Source organism: Taudactylus pleione, unplaced genomic scaffold, assembly GCF_031769625.1.
Source record: "Taudactylus pleione unplaced genomic scaffold, aTauple2 ptg001800l, whole genome shotgun sequence".
Lineage (NCBI taxonomy): Eukaryota > Metazoa > Chordata > Amphibia > Anura > Myobatrachidae > Taudactylus > Taudactylus pleione.
In genome coordinates, this window is record NW_028286197.1 from 1,064,375 (window position 1) to 1,085,127 (window position 20,753).

At 45.9% G+C, this 20,753-nt stretch overlaps 1 protein-coding gene across 7 annotated transcripts in view; it reads left to right on the forward strand.

Annotated features, from left to right (window-relative positions):
• Window positions 1–2,239: 2,239 nt before the first annotated feature.
• The window catches only part of LOC148436343 (cadherin EGF LAG seven-pass G-type receptor 2-like), a 383,494-nt gene continuing 364,980 nt past the window's right edge, over window positions 2,240–20,753 (forward strand). For 3 of the 7 annotated variants that reach the window (XM_088465019.1, XM_088465021.1, XM_088465020.1), the window contains exon 1: window positions 2,826–6,725. In XM_088465019.1, coding sequence (XP_088321145.1) covers window positions 3,062–6,725 — 3,664 coding nt within the window. In that variant the 5' untranslated portion in view covers window positions 2,826–3,061. Of the gene's footprint in view, window positions 2,377–2,825; window positions 6,726–20,753 lie in introns of those variants that run through there. The other 4 variants (XM_088465024.1, XM_088465023.1, XM_088465025.1 and 1 more) reach the window with 3 other exon arrangements.

Here is a 20,753-nt window from a genome sequence, read left to right on the forward strand (position 1 = left end):
AGGTGATCAAAATTGACTAGAAACGAGTGGAAATAAATGTTATTGAGGTTAATAATACTGTAGGAACAAAAACAGGCCCATTTTATGTGATTTTAGCTGTTTTTATGATTTTTTATGAAAAAATCCAGATCCAAAAACAAAACACGTAGGTGAGGTTATGGCAAAACCAATCAAGATCCAAAACCAGGGGAAATCCAGATCTAAAACCAAAACACATCCCTAGTTATGTGTGGTTAGACTTGCAGCGCATGGAGGATAGATGTATGTGGACACATCTGTAACAGACAATTATTATATACTGTACAGTTTTTTTTAAATCATTAATCAGGTAGAACTTACAGTTTATAATGAGTTCTGGGTTTTGCGTCATACTTACCAGGAATGTCCAGGAGACTGTTGAATTGCCTTGAGGGGCTAGATGAAATGTCCCGCGGCTAGATGAAGTGATTCATAGCAAATCATGTAAGAGAAGATAGCCATACACTGTGCAATTATTGGCTGATCGGGCCGATAATTGCACAGTGTATGACCCCAACTGAGCGCCAATTTCTCGCTCAGTCGAGCATGACAAAGCTTTCAGCATGCCCGACTGATCTGATAATTTGTGCTCAGATCTGATAGGGGATTGAAGCCGGGCATACATTATGTAATATTAGCCGATCTGGCCAACATACCTGATTGATCTGATCATTGGTCGACTGCATCTGGCTGTGTATGTGCTGCCCCTACCAACCACCCAACATTTCCCCTATTCTTTCACAGGGGAGGAATTGGGAAATGTGTCCTCCCCAGTGGAGGAAAGCAGATATTGTGGCTATACACTGTGAAATATATCACAATGCATGGCTCCAATATCTGATGGGTTGCAGGATAAAATGTCTGTACCGCAACTTTAGATAATTGATGTGTCTGTCTGATGGTGAATTTTAACTCATAATCTATGGCCAGCATAAGCTCTGGACCGCACTGCGAGATGCCATGATCCACAACTATATATGCAGTGATCGGCTCGGCTTAATGACACTATGATGTCATACCCCCAACATGCCACTTGGTACTCCCAGCAGGAATGAGAGAGTGGATAAAGAAAAAAAATGAATTTCCTTTGTTATACCACTTCTCCTGAGATCATGTGTTGCTGGCCCAACTCTCTCCCATGACAACTTTTCCTTAAAACCTTCTTTATATTCTCTGAGATCCTCCCCTCTCTTTGACACATTCCTCTTATACAAGCTAGACAGCAGATATTTTGGATTATAGTATCTTTATTCACTAGCACTGAAAAACACTTTCTTGCATGTAATCCCCATCCCATCACCCAAAGGGAAACGCTATAAATGGAATACTGACCAAAAAAAAAAGAACCAAAGAAATCTTAGTTATAATGTAAATTATTTGCATGTTAAATGGTAAACATTATTATCAGTTATTTATATAGCGTACACATATTCCGCAGCGCTTTACAGAAAATAGTTGGCCATTTACATCAGTCCCTGCCCCAGTGGAGCTCTATGTTCTCTATCACATGCACACTAGGGTTTTGTTGGGAGCTAATTAACCTATCAGTATATTTTTGGAGTGTGGGAGGAAACCGGAGCACCTGGAGGAAACCCACACAAGCACAGGGAGAATATACAAACTCCACACCTTTAGGGCAATAGTGGGAATTGAACCCACGACCTCAGTGCTGTGAGACAGTAATGCTAACCATTACACCCTCTGTGCTTCCCAAACATTAATTTACAGATACAAGAAGGCAAGAGATGAGTAGATAACCAGTGCATAGCACTATGTACAAAATGACACATTGTTTAAACCCTGGGACTGTAAACTAGGGACATCTGGCATCTGAGTCTCTTCTGGCTAATATGTGAGGTTGGCTTGTAAAAACTGGAGAGAATTTTTTTTTCCAAAATGTCAGTCTGTTACGTGTACTTCAATAACCCATTGAAGAGTGTAAGTTTATATGTGTAAACCATGCTTATATAATACTGCACTATGTATTGTCCATAGCATTCACTGCAGGCTGTTTCTAGAGATTCAAAAAAAAAAAAAAAAATATCAGCAGCTTTCCACACCCTGAATAAATCTCAGCTTCACCCTTCTGGCCACCTATTCATATGCTAATTAGTTAACACAAAAACGTGAGACACATAAGCTGTGATCCAACATCCCCTCCCCTCCCTGCAGAAAGCATTGTACGAAAGAGGCATTTCCCTTTTAAAATTCTAAATGACTCCTTTCAAAGGGCTCAATCGTGCCTGCAGGTCCATGGGATGGCACAAAAGTACGAACAAAAAGCATTGTTATTCACAATGCAAGGGGATTTATTTCTAAGAACACTTTGCACAGTGACTGCTGCCTATGCGTGAGTCTGTATGTATCTTACTATATATATATATATATATATTTATATTTAGGCTTGCCATTTCATAATTAAAGGGTTGCCTTCAACCAAAGTGGGGAAGCATACCTTTACATTAAAAACTTGCCGTTTTCTTAGTTTATCAACAGTGGTGTGAACATAGTCCCTAGTAACTGCGACCTATAAGTGGCGATACAAGTATTTCCGACCTCACCACTACTATAATAAAGAAGAGCACATTTCAATTTGCAGCCGCCTGCCAGGTACCTTCCCCCCTCTCTCCCCAATGACCCCCTCCCCATGCCAAGACCATTCATTATGCAGCTGAGACTAGTCTGAGGAGAGATCACACCACTCGAGGCAGCGGCGACAAGCCTGGTTAAACAGCGTACGCTTACTCTTGTGGACCCCACTTGGCATTACCGCTTTAAGCAAAAGGAGAAAAAAAACAGCAGCTTTCCGGGCTTTCAACCTGGGCAGGTTGATTTAAAGCAAAATGCAGTGGGAGACACTGTGTGTATATATATATAGGAGACAGACTGGCAGAGATACAATGTATATACACAATCGGCTCTCCGGGATCGTTTACCAAGGTACACAGACATAACAGCGAATGTGCACATAGGAGGAGTGTTCCTGTAGATTCGTGATACATGCAGAACAGAAGCAAACACTATCAGCAGTGCCTGTACCTACATGCCGACTTGTGATGGAGAGAGACTGGGCCCTATCACCTGGACCGGTATGAGCTGTAGGATGGCTTTGTGTGTAGTGATGAACCTGTCAGTGGGTCTTGAGGGAAGAGAACATTATGCTATGGAGTTCCCCAGGTCTCACATGTTTTTCTCATGTGTTCGGAAGGACATCTTGCTTGTAAAGAATACTAGAGTGTTTTCTGACTCATTTTTATTTTGTTGGAAGTGGATAAGGCATAGATTTCTGAGTTGTCTTTGCCATCAATGTTTCTCCAGATACTGCTCAGGGAGACTTGGTTCTATTGGAATATATGCTCCTATCTTTTATTTGCTGCTATTTTTGCCTATGGCATTGGGCCTTTCCCATCCTGTTTCGCAGGGGAACTGTTCATTATCTCTGGTACAAGAAGAAAGTGTCCCATCACTAATGCTGTCTTGGACCTGTTTTTCTTCAGTGCCCACATACCTACCATCCATCTTAGCCATCACCAGCCAAGTCAAAACTGCTTCCCCTTTGAGACCGAATGTACATATACATGTACTCACCACCTTTCACCTCAAAGCAGCCCCTGCTGGCAAACCATCTAAACTTTGCATCATTCCTAGACAAGCACTACTGCCTTTACCTGATGTGCAACCCTCACCATGGAGCACATGCCAACTGCAATGCTGGACTGTGGGTTACCCTGGAGCAACTTTATCAAATGGTATATTGTTTACCTCGCTCTACCATTGCCTTAGTCATCAAAATCCACTAGACTTGAAACTGCATTGCCAACCATGCAATGAGCTAGAAAGCAGAAAACTTGTATTGCACTGGAAGTTAATGTTGCCACAGCTTCCTAAGAAAACCTTTGGCAACCATGGCTTGCCACGAGGTAAAAGAAATATTAACAACAGTCCACAGTTCCAGACACCCACTTATCAAGTATCCGTAGCTGAGAACAAGCCTGTAGGGACATTTGTAGTGCACCTGAGGGCAAGTGACCCAGACGGAGGAGATTTTGGAAAACTGGAGTACTCCATGGATGCACTATTTGACAGTCGTTCGTCAACATTTTTCTTTTTAGATCCTACAACAGGAGAGGTAACCACAGCAGCAGTATTGGACAGGGAGACTAAGAACACTCATGTTTTCCGAGTGACCGTAAGTGATGCTGGTATCCCTCGTCGTACTGCAATGGCAACACTAACTGTTACAGTAAGTGATACAAATGATCATGACCCAACTTTTGAGCAAATTGAATACAGAGAAAGTGTGAGAGAAAACATGGAGGTTGGCTATGAAGTGATGACTGTGCGTGCCACAGATGGTGATGCCCTAATGAATGCCAACATTGCCTATCGCATTGTTTTTGTAACAGGGGAAGCTTTTGAGATTGACCCTCGATCAGGGGTCATCAGGACAAAGGGCCCAGTGGATCGTGAAAAAAGATCATTTTACCAGCTACTTGTTGAAGCAAATGACCAAGGAAATGATCCTGGACCCCGTAGTTCCACAACCACTGTGCACATATCTGTGGAAGATGAAAATGATAATGCACCACAGTTCAGTGAGAAGCGTTATGTGGCACATGTACCAGAAGATGCTACACTTGACTCTCAAGTCCTGCTGGTAACCGCAACAGACTGTGATCAAGGAGCTAATGCTGTAGTGCACTATAGTATCCTTAGTGGCAATGCTCGTGGGCTCTTCTCCATTGACCCTCAATCTGGTGCCATCTACTTAGCAGGTAGTCTTGACTTTGAGACAGGGAGTGAACACACACTAAGAGTAAGAGCACAAGATGCTGGACGGCCTCCTTTGTCCAATGTAACTGGCTTAGTCAGTGTTCAGGTTCTAGATGTGAATGACAATGCACCAGCTTTTGTAAGTGGTCCTTTTCAGGCTACTGTATTGGAGAATGCACCTTTAGGTTATTCTGTGCTGCAGGTTCAAGCGCTAGATGCAGACTCAGGTGAAAACTCCCAGCTGGAATACAGGCTTACAGGTGAAGCTGGACCATTTTCCATAAGCAATAGTACCGGCTGGATTGTAGTGCAGTTACAACTGGACAGGGAAGAGGTGGAATTTTACAACTTTGGAGCAGAAGCACTGGATCGGGGTCAGCCATCTCTGACATCTACTGCCATGGTAAGCGTCCAAGTACTGGATGTTAATGACAATGCCCCACAATTTTCCCAAAATGAATACCAGGCACGTCTAAATGAAGATGCTGCAGTTGGTACTAGTGTTTTGACAGTGTTGGCACTTGATAGGGATTCCCATGCAACAATTACTTATCAGATTACTTCTGGTAATGCCCGACATCGCTTCTCCATCTCAAGCTTGACAGGAGGTGGTGGTTTGTTAACATTAGCATTGCCTCTTGATTATAAATTGGAGAGACAGTTTTTACTGACTGTCACTGCATCAGATGGGATGCAAACTGATACTGCACTTGCGGTGGTAAATGTGACTGATGCCAACACACATAGACCTGTCTTTCAGAGCTCTCATTACACTGTGAGTGTGAGGGAGGATCAACTACCAGGAACCACTGTAGTGATTATAAGTGCTTCAGATGAGGATACTGGAGAGAATGCACGCATTACATATGTGGCAGAAGAGGGTATGCCACAGTTTGCCATACATCCTGACACTGGTGCAGTAACAACAACCATGGAATTAGATTATGAAGATCAAGTCTCCTATACATTAGCCATAACTGCTCATGACAATGGCATTCCTCAAAAGTCTGACACTACATATCTTGAAATACTGGTAACTGATGTAAATGATAATTTCCCAGTGTTTCAAAGAGGATCCTATAGTGGAGCAATTCCTGAAGATGCACCGCCTTACACAAGTGTGCTACAGATATCGGCTACTGATCTTGACTCTGGCCTGAACGGAAGAGTCTTCTATACCTTTACAGGTGGGGATGATGGTGATGGTGACTTCACAGTTGAGTACACCTCTGGTATTGTGCGTACATTGAGACAACTGGATCGGGAGAATATAGTACAGTACATCCTCACTGCTTATGCTGTTGATAAAGGACACCCAACTCCACATCGTACTCCAGTTGAAGTGATTGTCACCATTTTGGATGTTAATGACAATGCCCCAGTGTTTGCTCGAGATGAGCTTGAAATAATGGTCTTAGAAAACAGCCCACTAGGTCCGCCTCTGGCCACGATTACTGCCAATGACCCTGATGAGGGTCCAAATGCACAGATCATGTATCAGATTGTTGAAGGGAACATTCCAGAAGTTTTCCAGTTGGACATCTTTTCTGGGGAGCTGACTGCATTAGTTGACTTAGACTTTGAGGAGCGGCCAGAGTATCTTATTGTAGTACAAGCCACATCAGCTCCGCTGGTCAGCAGGGCCACTATTAGAATACGCTTGATAGATGTCAATGACAATTCTCCAACTTTGAGTGACTTCAGGGTTGTTTTCAATCACTATGTTGGAGGTGGAGGTGGCAGTTTTCCAAATGGAGTCATTGGTAGAGTGCCAGCACATGATCCGGATGTAAGTGACACGTTGAGCTTCACCTTTTTGCAAGGAAATGAGTTGGGCCTTCTCCTACTTAACACTAGTAGTGGGGATCTAAGTCTAAGTCGTGATCTTGATACCAACCGTCCACTAGAGGCAACCATGGAGGTAGCAGTTTATGGTAAGTGAAAATTTAGTTACATTTTGTAATTTTGATATTTTTTTTTTTTTTTTTTTTTTTTTATATATATATATATATATATTTTTTTTTTTACCATTTTATACACCTCTGTGAACTACATGGTGTTTCACTCATAGGAGGCTCTGCCTGAAACCTGGGTTTATAAGAGTGTGGGGAATGCAACATCTGAAGTTGGCACCAAGCAGACGAAATATGCGGAGCCGTGTTGCATTTAATCAATGTTGGTTCTTCTGTGATGGCACCGTCTTGTTTGTATATTGTGTTTATGGTGGGCAGTATACTCCGGGCCTCTTATTAGTGAAAGATGCTGTATTTTAGTTGTTTAAATGTAATTGCTTCTTTAATTTAAAAATGGATTTTGCTTCGTTGCTATGGCTAGTGTTTTTGTTCTGATATTCCTTTTAATAGTTTGTTGCTATGTGTAATGAGTATCTAGTATCTGACAGCAAGAATCACCTGTAGTATTCTGACACAAGTATTAAATAAAAACAGATTATACAGAAGAGAAATGTAAAATAAAATCAATACATAAGTTAAAGCAAAATGCAGCCAATGCTTTTTTTTTTGTGGTCTCCCAACTTCTCAGAGAGGACATTATAGGCCTGATGCAAAATGAATACCACTCCAGTTTGTAGCATATATGTGGTTTTGCTCTGCACATGCCCAGAACAGTGGTCACACATGTTGGATCCGTGCAGAGTTTTGTGATTCTTCTTTATATGTCTGCTTGTGCCTAGATAGGTGGGATTGGGGTGGGGTGTATAGCGTGCACAAGCCTTTGCTTGTGCACGCAATTGGTGACTTTGAAAATATTCATATATGTCTGGTGTAATCAGATTTATGCTGGTACACGTCCTATTTATTGATAATTTTCAAGCATTTTAGTGGCCTCCTGTTTGTGTCAGCATACAGATGTGTCCTCATGTATCTTTGACGCTTATGCTGCAAATTGCGTCACGTATTGCACAAGTCGCGTGCCTGCGACCGGGTACACATGTTGCGTTTACACACGCGATCCATAGGATTGTATGGTGCAAACGATGCCACGGCCTGACCACGGCCTGACCACGGCCTGACCTACTGTGGCAAGTTCCATGGCGCGATGCGTGCGCATGTTTGCCATCAAAACGGCAAAGCTGCAAGATCATCTGTTTTCCCATTTGCATTACATTCTGATTTGTTGAGAGTAACCTGGTGTAGTATAGTCATACAGTCTATTCATTTGTGACCTCTACCTGTGTAGTATATTCCTATATATTCTCATCTGTAATATCCAAATAATCATCATTCTATAAGAATAGGTATTTCAAATAAAATTATATAACTATTCATCGGCTCATGGATGTTGTATTAATTTGTGTTACATTATTCCAACCCACCACAGTTATTTAAAATAATACACTATCCCTCTATTCATTACATATATCCCAATTATCAGCATCACAGAATCATATACATTAGAAACAAAAATATATGTATTGACTTTCTGCAGAAACGCATAAGGAAGTCCAATCCCCAGGACATCTGTCTATCTCCTTTTTAAACCACCTAACTGATTTGAAATGCTGAAGTTATTATATATTTGACCCATGTTCTGCTGCTCAGAAATCTTTCCACAACAAGGTAAATGCAGCTGGGATGTACTTTGTGCTTACAGTACACACGATTGTTTAAAGAAATGCTGCTCGGACAGTGGAAGCTGTGTGTCATTTGTTAGTATCACTATAACCTCAATTTACAGCACTATGTAAGTGCTTTATAAATGAAAAAATAATTGTTGAGATTACTACTGTAATATCATACATGCCAACTCTCCTTGATTGCCAGAGAGACTCCCTGACACCCTGAAGAGTCTAGCAATCTCCCTGAGTGCGTCTTACCCCAATGAAGGTGTTCTATTTAAAAAACATTAGGAGCATTACCCTGCAATGGCTATAAAGCACAATGATCCCTATGGCTACATGCATTTTCTGAAAAGTGTTAGTGTGTCTTCATCAACAAGTAGATCTTACCAGAGGTGTATCTAGGGTTCCGAGAGCCCCTGGCAAAGTAAGCGACTGGCGCCCCGCCCCCATATTTGAGATAGGGAAGGTGCGTCTGGCAAAAAAGAGACGTGGGTTTATGAAGAAGGGGCATGGCCCCACACACACACTCTTATATATATATATATATTAGGGATGTGCGCCGGACCATTTTTGCCGGATTTGGATTTGGTTGTAATTCGTCGTCCGGCTTTGGATTTGGATTTGCCAAACTGCGGTGACTGGCTTTGGATTTGGATTTTTTTACAAAAATTGACAAAAAAAGCTAAAATCACATAAATTGGTCTTTTTTTTCTTCCTAGAGTATTATTAACCTCAATAACATTAATTTCCAGTCAATTTAGACCATATCACAGCTTATAATATTGTTTTCAACATTATTGGCCAAAGGTTGCAGTGAGCTGACTGGTTACTAAGCAACAAAGCAGCGGCACAACGACACAGACACCACAGTATAAAGCACATCTATGACACATTGCCACACAGCAGTGGCAGAAATGAAAAGTAGTGCACCCACCCAGTGGGGTACGGCCAGCAGAGTCACAGTACTTGTTTACAAAGTGGGCTACGGCCCTAGGAGTCACAGTGCACAATCTTATTCGCATTACACCGCACATAGGGCCTGATTCACATTACACCATAAAGTAGTGTCTCTTTTACACAATACCCACAGTAGCGGTGTCCCTTACACAATGTCCCCCAGCAGTGGTGCCCCCTATGCAGTCCCCTTAGTAGTAGGGTCCACTATGCAGTGCCCCCAGTAGTATGCCCCCCCAGTAGTATGCCCCCCCAGTAGTATGCCCCCCCAGTAGTATGCCCCCCCAGTAGTATGGCCCCCCCAGTAGTATGGCCCCCCCAGAAGTATGGCCCCCCCAGTAGTAGGCTGCCCCAGTAGCAGGCCCCCCCCAGTAGTAGGCTGCCCCAGTAGTAGCCCCCCTGTAGTATGGGCCCCCCCTGTAGTATGCCCCCCCTGTAGTAGGCAGGCCCCCCCCCAGTAGTAGTAAGCCCCCCCAGTAGTATGGCCCCCCCCATTAGCATGCCCCTCAGTAGTATGGCCCCCCCAGTAGCAGACCCCCCCCAGTAGTATAGCCCCCCCCAGTAGCAGGTCCCTCTGTAGTATGGCCCCCCCAGTAGTATAGCCCCCCCAGTAGTGCAGACGCCCCCCAGTAGTATGGCCTCCCCGCACCCCCAGTAGCGCCCCCGGCCCTTGCACAAATAAAAAAATAAAAACTTACCTGTATCCCCGCTCCCGCGCCGTCCGCTCTGTCACACGCTGAGGAGGGAGCCGGAAGACGGAGCTCATGTGTGAGCTCCAGCCGGCTCCCTCCGTGCAGCAGCCAATGAGAGTCTGTGTGACTCTCATTGGCTGCTGTAACAAACACACAGCTGCCGCTGGCGGCTGTGTGTCTGTGTAGGGCAGAGCGCTATCACTGCGCTCTGCCCTACACGCGAGGAGACCTGATGTCGGATTCTCTAGTGAGAATCCGACATCAGGCGGCCGCCGTTCGGCCCCGAACGGGGATCCGAGTCAGGCGGTGAACACCCGAACAGGGTTCGGGTGGACTCGGATCCCCAATGTTCGGAGCGGTTCGGATTCCACAGAATCCGAACCGCTCATCTCTAATATATATATGTAACACACATATACACACAAACATATATTATATATATATATATATATCTATCTATCTATCACAATCCCACATATATACACATGTATATACATTTTATATATAAGTGTGTGTGTGTGTGTGTGTGTGTGTATGTGTATATATATATATATATATATATATATATATATATAAAACCTTTCTTGCCAAATACATTTACATAGTATAATTATTACCATCAGCCATCACCATCCTGAAAGCCGGGCAGTGGTAGTTCTGGCCCCAGTGTCCGTCACCGCACTACAGGTATCAAACTCAAAAGAAACGGGAGCTTCTGGCAGCAAGGGCTGCTGGGAGCTGTAGTTTCTTTTGAATTGCTTCACTGTAGCGCAGTGCCTGACACCGGCGCCGATAAAAGTGGCTCCTGCCTGCCGTTGTGTGAGTCTCCGGGCAACGCACTGCCCAGGAGCGCACACCGACACCAGGTACAACACAGCTAGTATCTGTTTCTACCTCATGGCCGCGGATGGCATCGCCGGACGGCACCCCTTCTTGGCTGGCGCCCCTGGCGAATGCCATCCTGGCCAATAGGTAGATACGCCCCTGGATCTTACTAATTGCTTTGAGGCTCCTAAGAAAGTGAAGGTACAGTGGCAGAGAGAGAAATGGAAGAAAGGTAGGGAGACAGAGCGTGAAGGAGAAAGTGAAGGCAGGGAAGAGGCCCCCCCCAGACAATACTGGGAACAAATGCAGCATCTACCAACTCCACCTAGTAGGAGGAGATTTCTCAGAAAGTGGAGAAAGCGATAAGGTACTAACCATTCAGCTTCTAATGGTGGCCATACACTAGTACGATTTCGACCCAATTGCCCTTTTTGGACTCGTCGTACAATGAATCGCATCGAAATCGTGTAGTACTTGGGTAGGAGTGCAATCCGATGCGCGCTCCTGCCACTTTTAAAACGTATCATATGATCAGATGTGCAGCCCATATTATCTATCGTATGCAGATCGTGCCGTGTATTTGTGCGTCCGACCGGCGTAATTTCAGTGACTGTACGGAAAGATGATCAGTTTTTCAGCAGGCACACGATCGATCGTATCATGTGATCGTATGTACATCGTGTGTCCAAAGCACCAAATAGTGCGGCCGGGACTGCCAGGGAGCTACCGGGGAGTTCAAGGGAAATCGTAAAATGAATTTCATCTTATGCTGGTCATACTAGTGTATGGCCAGCATAACTGTAATATTATACCTTGTGTTTAAAAAAAATTACAGGAGTTTATTGATTTTTACTTTCTCTCTCCAAGCTTTGATAAATCTCCCCCTTAACATATTTGCGACCGTCACACAGCATGGAGAACTGACTGCCACACAGTATGAGGAGTGTCCTTCTGACTGCTACATAGCATGGAGAGCGACCCTGTGTACTTACCTGTGCTGACAGTAGCACAGATGTTTATCAGGGTGGAACTTTCCTAACATGCTTTGCATTGACAGTCGATGTGAAAGCAAATATCACTGTTGGGGATGTTCCTGATGAGTCCGAGCAGCAAATTAGCCTCTGCTGGTTAAAAAAATAAGAAAGGAAAATATATGAAAATGTATTATTGTTTTGCGTTTCAATCTTTTTATATTATTTCTATTAGCATACAACAAATAATCATCTTGAGAAAAATGTTGACATATCTTGTACATATTTACCACTTTACAACCCACACATTTCCCAACATCTAAATATTCTTATGCTCTTTCTATACCCCCAAACATCCACACGTACAATTCATTCATCCTCCAGCCTATATAATTCCATCGATTTTTCGGGTAACCCCCCGCGATCCCGGAAGAGTAGGCATATCTCCCGCATCCCGCCCACTTCCTAGTGAAGTGGGCAGGATGGGGAGATTTTACCTGAAATTATCGGGTCCGTCGGGAAGGGGCGGGACTAAATTAGGCAAATCGCGTCATTTAGCCCCGCCCCCTCCTCACGGACCCGCGAATCACGGGGGTTTACTGTAAAGGGGGCGGGGCCTAATGCTGTCTATCGTCTGGCCCCGCCCCCCGAAGAGGAGAGCAGCAGGTCCCCTCCTGCTGCTCCCGGAAAGCTGCCCAGCAATGTAGGTAAGTATGGTCTGGGGGCGCTGCCTAAGGGGCACTGTTTAAACCTGGGGGCACTGCATAAGGGGCCAGCCTGGGGGCACTGCATAAGGGACACTATTGAAGCCTGGGGGTACTGCATAAGGGGCCAGTCTGGTGGCACTATTTAAGCCTGGGGGCACTACATAGGGGCACTACTTCAGCCTGGGGACACTGCATGAGGACAAAGCTAAACTACAGGGGGCAATACATAAAGGGGAAAACTACAGGGGGCACTGTATAAAGGGCACAAATACAGGGGGCACTGCGTAGTGGGCACTTTTGACTGAGAGCCAGTGGGTGAGCAGCCTGCGACCTGTCGGGCTGGATTGGTAAGGGAGTTACCCCTTTTCCCGACGCTCGCATAATTGCGCCCATCATCTATTCTCCCTGTCAGCAGCGCTTGGGGGCTTTATTAACACTTTATCCATGTTGCCTATTAGGTCTTCTATTTGTTCTACCCTAGTGCAATCTATCGACCACTTAGATAACATTGATTCCCACAATTTATCTGTATTAGGTTTTATGAATATCCAATACATATATTTTATCTTATAGGGGGCAAAGTTGGCAGAAGACAGTATTGATGTTGTTATAGCTGGATCTCTCATTGACTCATTTGATACTTGATATGAACATACTGTATATAATGTCGTAGTTGGAGATCAGTGGCGTAACTATGGGTTTTGGAGCCCAGGGCAAGTTTAAGAATGGCGCCCCCTCCCCCACCATACACACACAGAAAAAAAAATGTTGCACTGCAAAAAAATGGGCGTGGTCACATACCGAAGGGGCGTGTGCCGACATGAAACGCCACCCTTTTCTCGTCCCTCTGAGAATATTCCTTTCCATTCCATATGCACCTTACCTATACATTGGTTTCTCACAATGTGTTACCTCTGAAGAGATGTATCCTCCCTGAGACGACGGCGTCTTCAGTCGGTATTCACTTTTCATGTACTGTAGGTCACATGGTCCGGAAGATGCCTGTTTGTGTAAGAATATTAACAAGGAATCATCATACAACAGCAATTCAACGAGGCTCATTCCCCCTGTGTAACTTCCTTCCCCCTGCGTCTCTCAGCCACACAATCTCCCCCTGCGTCTTCTCAGCACACCATCACCTCCCCCCTGCGTCTTCTCTCAGCCACATCACCGCCTACCCCCTGCATCGTCTCTCAGCACATTATCATCTCCCCTCCCTACGTCGTCTCTCAGCACACCATCACCTACCCCCCCGCGTCGTCTCTCAGCCACACCACCACCTACCTCCCCTGCATCATCTTAGCACACCATTGCCTCTTCCCCTGCGTCATCTCTCAGCACATCATCACCTACCTCCCTGCGTCGTCTCTCAGCCACACTATCGCCTCCCCTGCGTCATCTCTCAGCACACCATCACCTCCCCATACGTCGACTCTCAGCCACACCACCGCCTACCCCCTGCGTCGTCAGTACACCATTATTTCCCCCCCGCATTGTCTCTCAGCACACCATCATCTCTCCCCCGCATCGTCTAACAGCCACACCATCGCCTCCTCCCTCTGTGTCTTCTCTCAGCCACACCATAGCCTCCCCTCCGTGTCGTCTCTCAGCACATCATCACAGATACAACACACACACACACACACACACACTGACAGAGATACACACATACACACTACTGACACATGCACACAGACACACACACTGACAGACACACAATAACACAGATACACACATACACTGACAGACACACACACACAGATACGCACTGACACATAGGTGAATATTATTTTTATCATCCCAATAAATTCACAAGGAAACCCAAATCTCCCCATTGTTTTAAATAAGTGATCCCGTGAAATTAAATCAAAAGCTTCTTCCGCATCTACCATGAGGACCATTTGGGGATCCCTTACCTTCGTATCTGATATCCGCTGACCAGCTGCCATTATTTTCCTTACATTACTTACTGAATGTCTTCCCTTTTAGAAACCCCGTTTGGTCCTTCTCAATAATACTCGGGAGTATTTTTTTATCCACTTTGTCAATATTTTAGTCACAAATTTTATAATCTACGTTTAGTAACTAAATCGGTCGATATGACCCCGGAACTTCCAAGTTCTTCCCTGCCTTGGGTAGGATTTTAATAATCATATTTAAAATAGTGGTGTATCTTACAAGCACTAATGATTTCATTAAACACTTCAACCAATGTCTCCTCTATCTTGGGGCCCAATATTTTATAATATTCCCCCGATATATCGTCAGGTCCTGGTGATTTCAATAATTTTAACCTCGTTATCGCTTCTTTAACTTCCATATTTGTTATTGGGACATATAACTGTCTTGCCTCTTCCACACCCACTTTGGGAAAACTTATTTTACTCCAAAACACTTCTTTAGCCTTCTCTTCCACTGGTGCCTGTATATAAATCTCATCATAAAATAACCTAAAAATCTCCACTATTTCCTTACTGCTTTCTGTGTGAGATCCATCTAACTCACGAAGATTCGAAATAATATATTAAATTGATAATAGTCTACCTGTTTTATTCCCAAATAGGTGAAATTTATACTAATTCCTAAATGTATATCATTCCCTCATTTTGTTTATCAACTCCTCAAAATGTATTTTAGCCTCATTATATACCATTTGAGTATCAGGTGAAAAGGGATCTTTTTGTATTTCTGAAAAGACTCTGGGCCTGATTCAGACCCGGTCGCAAGCGCTGAGCTCTTGCAACCGGGTCGATGGTGGTCCACAGCGCATGCGCACGAGGGAGCGGCTGCCCAAATGGAGGCTTTCCTGAGGGAACGCTTGCCGTTTGGGGGCGGCCCCACTGACATCACGAGTGATGTCAGTGGAGAGGTTCCGGCTCTGTTTGAGCCGAAAGCTCTCTGGGGCTTGCGATGAATGAGACCGTGCCACAAGGGTCTCGTCGCAAGCCCGATGGTCACGATGGTCTTGACCATCGCGACGATCATCATGGCCGCTCGCTATAGCTGTGGGTGGTCACCCACAGCTATGCGAGCGGCCAAGAGGCAGCTCCAAAAAAAAAAAACCCCGGCCTTGATTCAGAGCGAGTGAATCAGGCCCTCTGTTAAGGAAATTTGAGACTGTTTATATAATGATGTCATTTCTTTACGTCTTTTAGCCACATAATCAATTATCTGCCCCCTAATTACGGCTTTAGAAGCTTGTCAGAAACTCAAGAAATCTTCCATCTTTACTTGTTCTTTAAACTCCTCCCACCAGTATTCTATTTGCCTTTTTTAAAGTGTACCTGTGTTGACAAATTTTCCGGGAACCTCCATTGTCTAAATGGGTCTCTATTCATCTCAACTGTGAGTTGTACACATATTAGGGAGTGGTCTGACAACCATATTAGTTCTATTCCTGACTCTATTATTTTAGGCATTAATAAATCCGTCACAAATATATAGTCTATTTGCGACAGAGTTCTGTGCACCTTCGATAGGCATGTATATTCTTTCTCTGTCGGGTGTTGTACTCTCCATGATCTGTTAATAATAATTATTGTATAACTACAGGATTCCCCCACTTAGGCATCCCTCTTTTCCCGCTCACTCTTGAATTGGTGTCCATATACTTATTCACCATTTAGCTAATGCCTCCTCTCACTATTAAAGGGTGTGATTATAAATGGGCATAATTTCCCTATTAACATCTGAAATACATTTTTTGATGATTAATTCAGTGCATATACATTATATAATACATATCTAGTTCCAAATATATTAGCCTCCACAATCAAGTACCTCCCGTCTGGGTCCACTATAGTTTTTAGTACCACCACCTGTATTTCTACTTCAGGGTCCATAGGGTATCCACAGGATACCTTGGGGTATAGGCGATGGCGGCAGACATCCAGGCACCACAGAGTTAAATTTTCAGCCTCCCAGGATGCACTGGGGTCCCTCTCCTATACCCTGCCCCCGAGCCTCAGGCCACTCAGTTTTCGTAGGTGCCTGGCCAGACCAGTCGCACCGTACAGAGGGGGGTCTTTTTAAGGCCCCTGAATATTTCTTCGCAGCTGTGGCTGCACAACTAGAGTGCTCCAGCATAGGACAGTCAGTATTGACGTCCATGCTGTCGCTCCTACACCCCGCCGGTACCAGAACGCCGGTACCGATCCGGGGATGCTGGTAGGTAGCTGGGGTCACAGCTAGCGGTGATCCCCGGCTACCTGAACTGTGGCCGGATGCACGGGGAACAAGGTAAGCGGCGGGGTCCCGCGGTGGGCACCCGCCGGTAACACAGTCCTGTTTGGTCCCCAGGCAGGGGGCTCCCTGGGGACCGGCTGCGCATGGGGCCAGGTACTGATCCTGCGCCTTCCACTAGACCACCAGGGACAGCGGGCCGCAGCATGTGCGGTACAGCGCGGCGTCCCAGGGGTTAATAGCACGCCAGGGGAGAACACCTTCCCTGTCTCACAGCCGGCGTCTCCCCCGCTGCACAGTGCCATTCCACAGCGGTCTGAGCGGGCTGTGTCAGCGCTCCTCCCCCGGGCCCTGCCTTCTCTCTGCTCCTCGGTGGCCATTTTCTCACTACATGTGCTGGGGATGGCAAACGCTACTGGAAGCTGATACAGATGCCATTGCGGTCCGGGTCCCCCACATACCTCTCCTTCAATTAAGGTCAGTGTATGCAGCACTGTTTCCTACCAGGCTCTGGTCTGTGTAGTTGATCGCAGTGCTTGTAATGCAGGATGTTATCTGTGCATTGTATGTGACTTAAATGCTAGCGCTGTTTGCCTGTACTTTCATTTCTGACTGTCAGCCTTTTCCTATCCCTGTTCTTCTGCTACAGCCCTTGCGGTGCAGTGTCGCAGGGTGTTTATTACCTCACAGTAAACGTGGTTTTTCTGTGTGGGAGGTCACATACGCTCCGTTCACACTCCTCATGTCGGAAAGTGAACGAGGATATCCTCTTCCAGCTATAATGTACTGATATCATGTGCAGTTAGCGGAGGGATATGTAGACGCTGAGGGTTTATGGAGGGCATGTTGTATTATATATCACGCCCCATTTCTGTCACTGTGCCTGCACAAAAAAAGGGGACTGCCCTCGGCTGGCTAAGATGCTTACAGCCTTTGTGGGCAACGCCCCCTGCGTTTCCCCATAGGGGTTATCGCAGCCTGTGGTGGTCTCATCACATGCTGGGGTCCCTGGACAGTTGATGGTACCCCAGTGTATCCTGCTTTTCGCCCCCCCAGGTCTCGCAGGAGCCTGTGTGGGTGAATTTATTGTCCAAATGGTATAGCACCTGATGGACGTTTTACAGGGGGAGTCACCATTTCGGCCTTCTAAACGGCCTTTCGGGTCTCAGACGGGTAAAGACATGACGTCTGATGACGGTGACATTATTGACTTTTTCAGACACGAGCCCCTTAGTGCAAAGGAGGCGTAGTCTGGGTCTAAAGTCTATATACCTGGCCTTCTATGGGCAGTCCGTGCGGCTTTGGTTATTACATATCCCCCGTGGCTAAATCCAAATATGCCTTCTTTAAGGATAAGGGTGTTGCCACTGTAATTCCTCTATCTGGTCAGGTGGATCATTTAGAGGAGGCGTGGAAATTCTGGGTAAGCGGTTCCAGCCTCAAAAACGGTTGACCTTTTGCATACCCTTTTTGCGGATAATTACATTTCCGAATGGGAGTTACCTTTACGGGTAGATTCTCATGTTACACGCCTAGTGAGGAGTGCTACGTTGCCCATGCCCTCCAGGTCCTCTTTGAAAGAGGTTCCAGATTGCAAGGTGCAAATATATCTAAAATCCAATATTCCCTTACGCAGATTCCATTTGGAATGCTTTGCCTTTTACGGGACAAGTCCTGTTTGGCCCTCGTCTGGACGCAATTGTGGCCCTGCAGGCAGCAGCTACGTCTGCATGTCTGCCATCGGCTACAGTCCCATCAGGGTCTGGGACTTTGTCTTTTCGGCCCTGTGAGGCCAGGGTAAGTCTAAAATACAGATTTCCAAGACAGTCAGTAGCCAGGAAATCTGCTCAGCCATAAGAACAGGCTTAGAGTACAAGACGTCCGTTGGACTATAAGCCTTCAGCCTCACGGGACGGGCCTCCTCTCGGGAGCCCCCAGAGTTGGAGGCCGGCTTCTCCAGTTCGCCCAATGCTGGTGTCTGACCACCACGGACACTGGGGTAAGAGAAGTATTTTCTTGAAGGTATGTCCTCTCTTCCCGGTAAAAGCCTCCCAGACGGTTTTTCGTCACAGGTCTTCTGTCAATTCAGGACAAGGCCCTGTAATTTTTGAGGATGTTACACTCTATGCTCCAGGCAGGAGTTATAGTACCTATTCCGTTGCCCCTTTGCCCCAAAGGGGAACGAGGTATTACTCCATCCTCTTTCTGGTACAGACACCCAATGGGGCTTACCAGGACATTCTCAACCTCGAATCCTTCAACAAATTCTTAAGGGTTCCTCGGTTCGGGAGAGGGACCCTGCATTCCATCATTCAATGGAGCCTGGGAATTTTGTGGTGTCGTTGGATATATTCAGGGTGACTACCTGAATATCCCTCTTATCTTAGCACACCAGTTTTTTCCTCAGGTTTGCAGTGGTCGATAAGCGTTTCCAGTTTCTGGCATTGCCCCTTGGTCTGGCCTCCGCGCCTCACGGTTTACCAGGGTCATGGTAGTTATGGCAGCCCACCTGCGGATGCAGGGGGTCCGCTTGTTACCCTATCCGAGTGACCTCCTGTTGTTACCACGGTCTCCAGAGATACTTCAGTGCCATATGCAACGGACAATATCTGTGTTGCTACGTTAGGGCTGACTGATAAACTGGAAATGGTCCTCTCTGATTCTTCACAGAGGATGCTCCATATCCCAACATCTGAGGATCTTTGTGATTGAGGAAAAGATCTCTGCAGGCAACTGCGTACCTTTGCCTGTAATGCAGAGTCACCGAGTGTCTATTCACTTGGCAATGTGGTTCCTGGGTTCCAGGATGTCGCTGTTCGACATGGTGGAGTACCCAGCTTCACTCTAAAGAACTTGATCCTCTCCGGATGGGATGGGTTGCCCCATAGGATAAAGTCAATAGGCTTTCCCCGGAGGTTTGTCTCTCTCTGGCCTGGTGGCTGCAGAAAGCTCACCTAAACAAGGGGCACCCCCTTTGGGATTGCGGACAGGGTCCTTCTGACGACGGACGCCAGTATCCGTGGCTGGGAAGCAGTGACTGGTCCACACTTGTTCCAGGGCAGGTGGACACCAGTAGTTTTTGCGCTTCCCATAAACATCTGAGAACTCTGAGCAGTATTCAAGGTTCTCCAGCATGCAGGACAGGTCCTCCACGGAAATACCGTGCAGGTACAGTCTGACAACGCCATCATGATGGCTTATGTAAGCCACCTAGGAGGTTCCCGAAGTCAGGCGACACTAACAGTGGTGTCCCGAATTCTGGCTCGGGTGGAAGGCTATATCCCTGCCGTCATCGGCAGTGTTCATTCAGGAATCCTCAGATGGAAAGCAGGCTTTCTCAGCCGTCAAGACGTGCATTCAGGGAAATGTCCTCTTTATCAGTAGGTGTTCAATCTTCTGGTGAACAAGTGGAGCCTTTCAGAGATGAGACTCTTCTGATAGACGTAGGTAGGTCCAGTGGACCTTCCAAGTTGTGTACCTCGTCCCTCCGTTATCCCTTCTTCCTCCAGTAATAGCAAGAAGGAGGCACGCTCCTGCTGATAGCTCCAGCGTAGGCCAGATGGCACTATTACTCAGATCTTCAGAGCCTCTCAGTTAACACTCCAAAGCTGTTGCCTCTACGCCCGGACCTGTTGTCTCAGGATCCTGGCTGATACCCAGACCTGGGTTGTCTGTCCTTGACAGTGTGGCGGTGGAGACTGCCCTCTTAAGGTCTAGGAGTTTTTCCAGCTCTATAGTTAACAGGGGCTCTGTCCATGCTAAGAGCTCGGAAGTTTTTATCTGCAAGAATTTACCATTAGGTATGGTATACTTTCTTTCAGGTGTCGCCCTAGAGGCTAGGCTCCTCGGGTATTCCGGATATCCACAGGTTGGCTTTCCTACAGGTGGGCTTAGATAACGGTCTTCGCCTTGCTTACCTGAAGGTGCAGGTTTCTGCCCTGTTAGTATGGTTTCAGTGTAGGATTGCTACTCTTCCTGATGTCCGCACCTTTGTGCAGGGTGTACGTTATATTCAGCATCCCTTTGTTCCACCTGTGGCTCCTTGGGATTT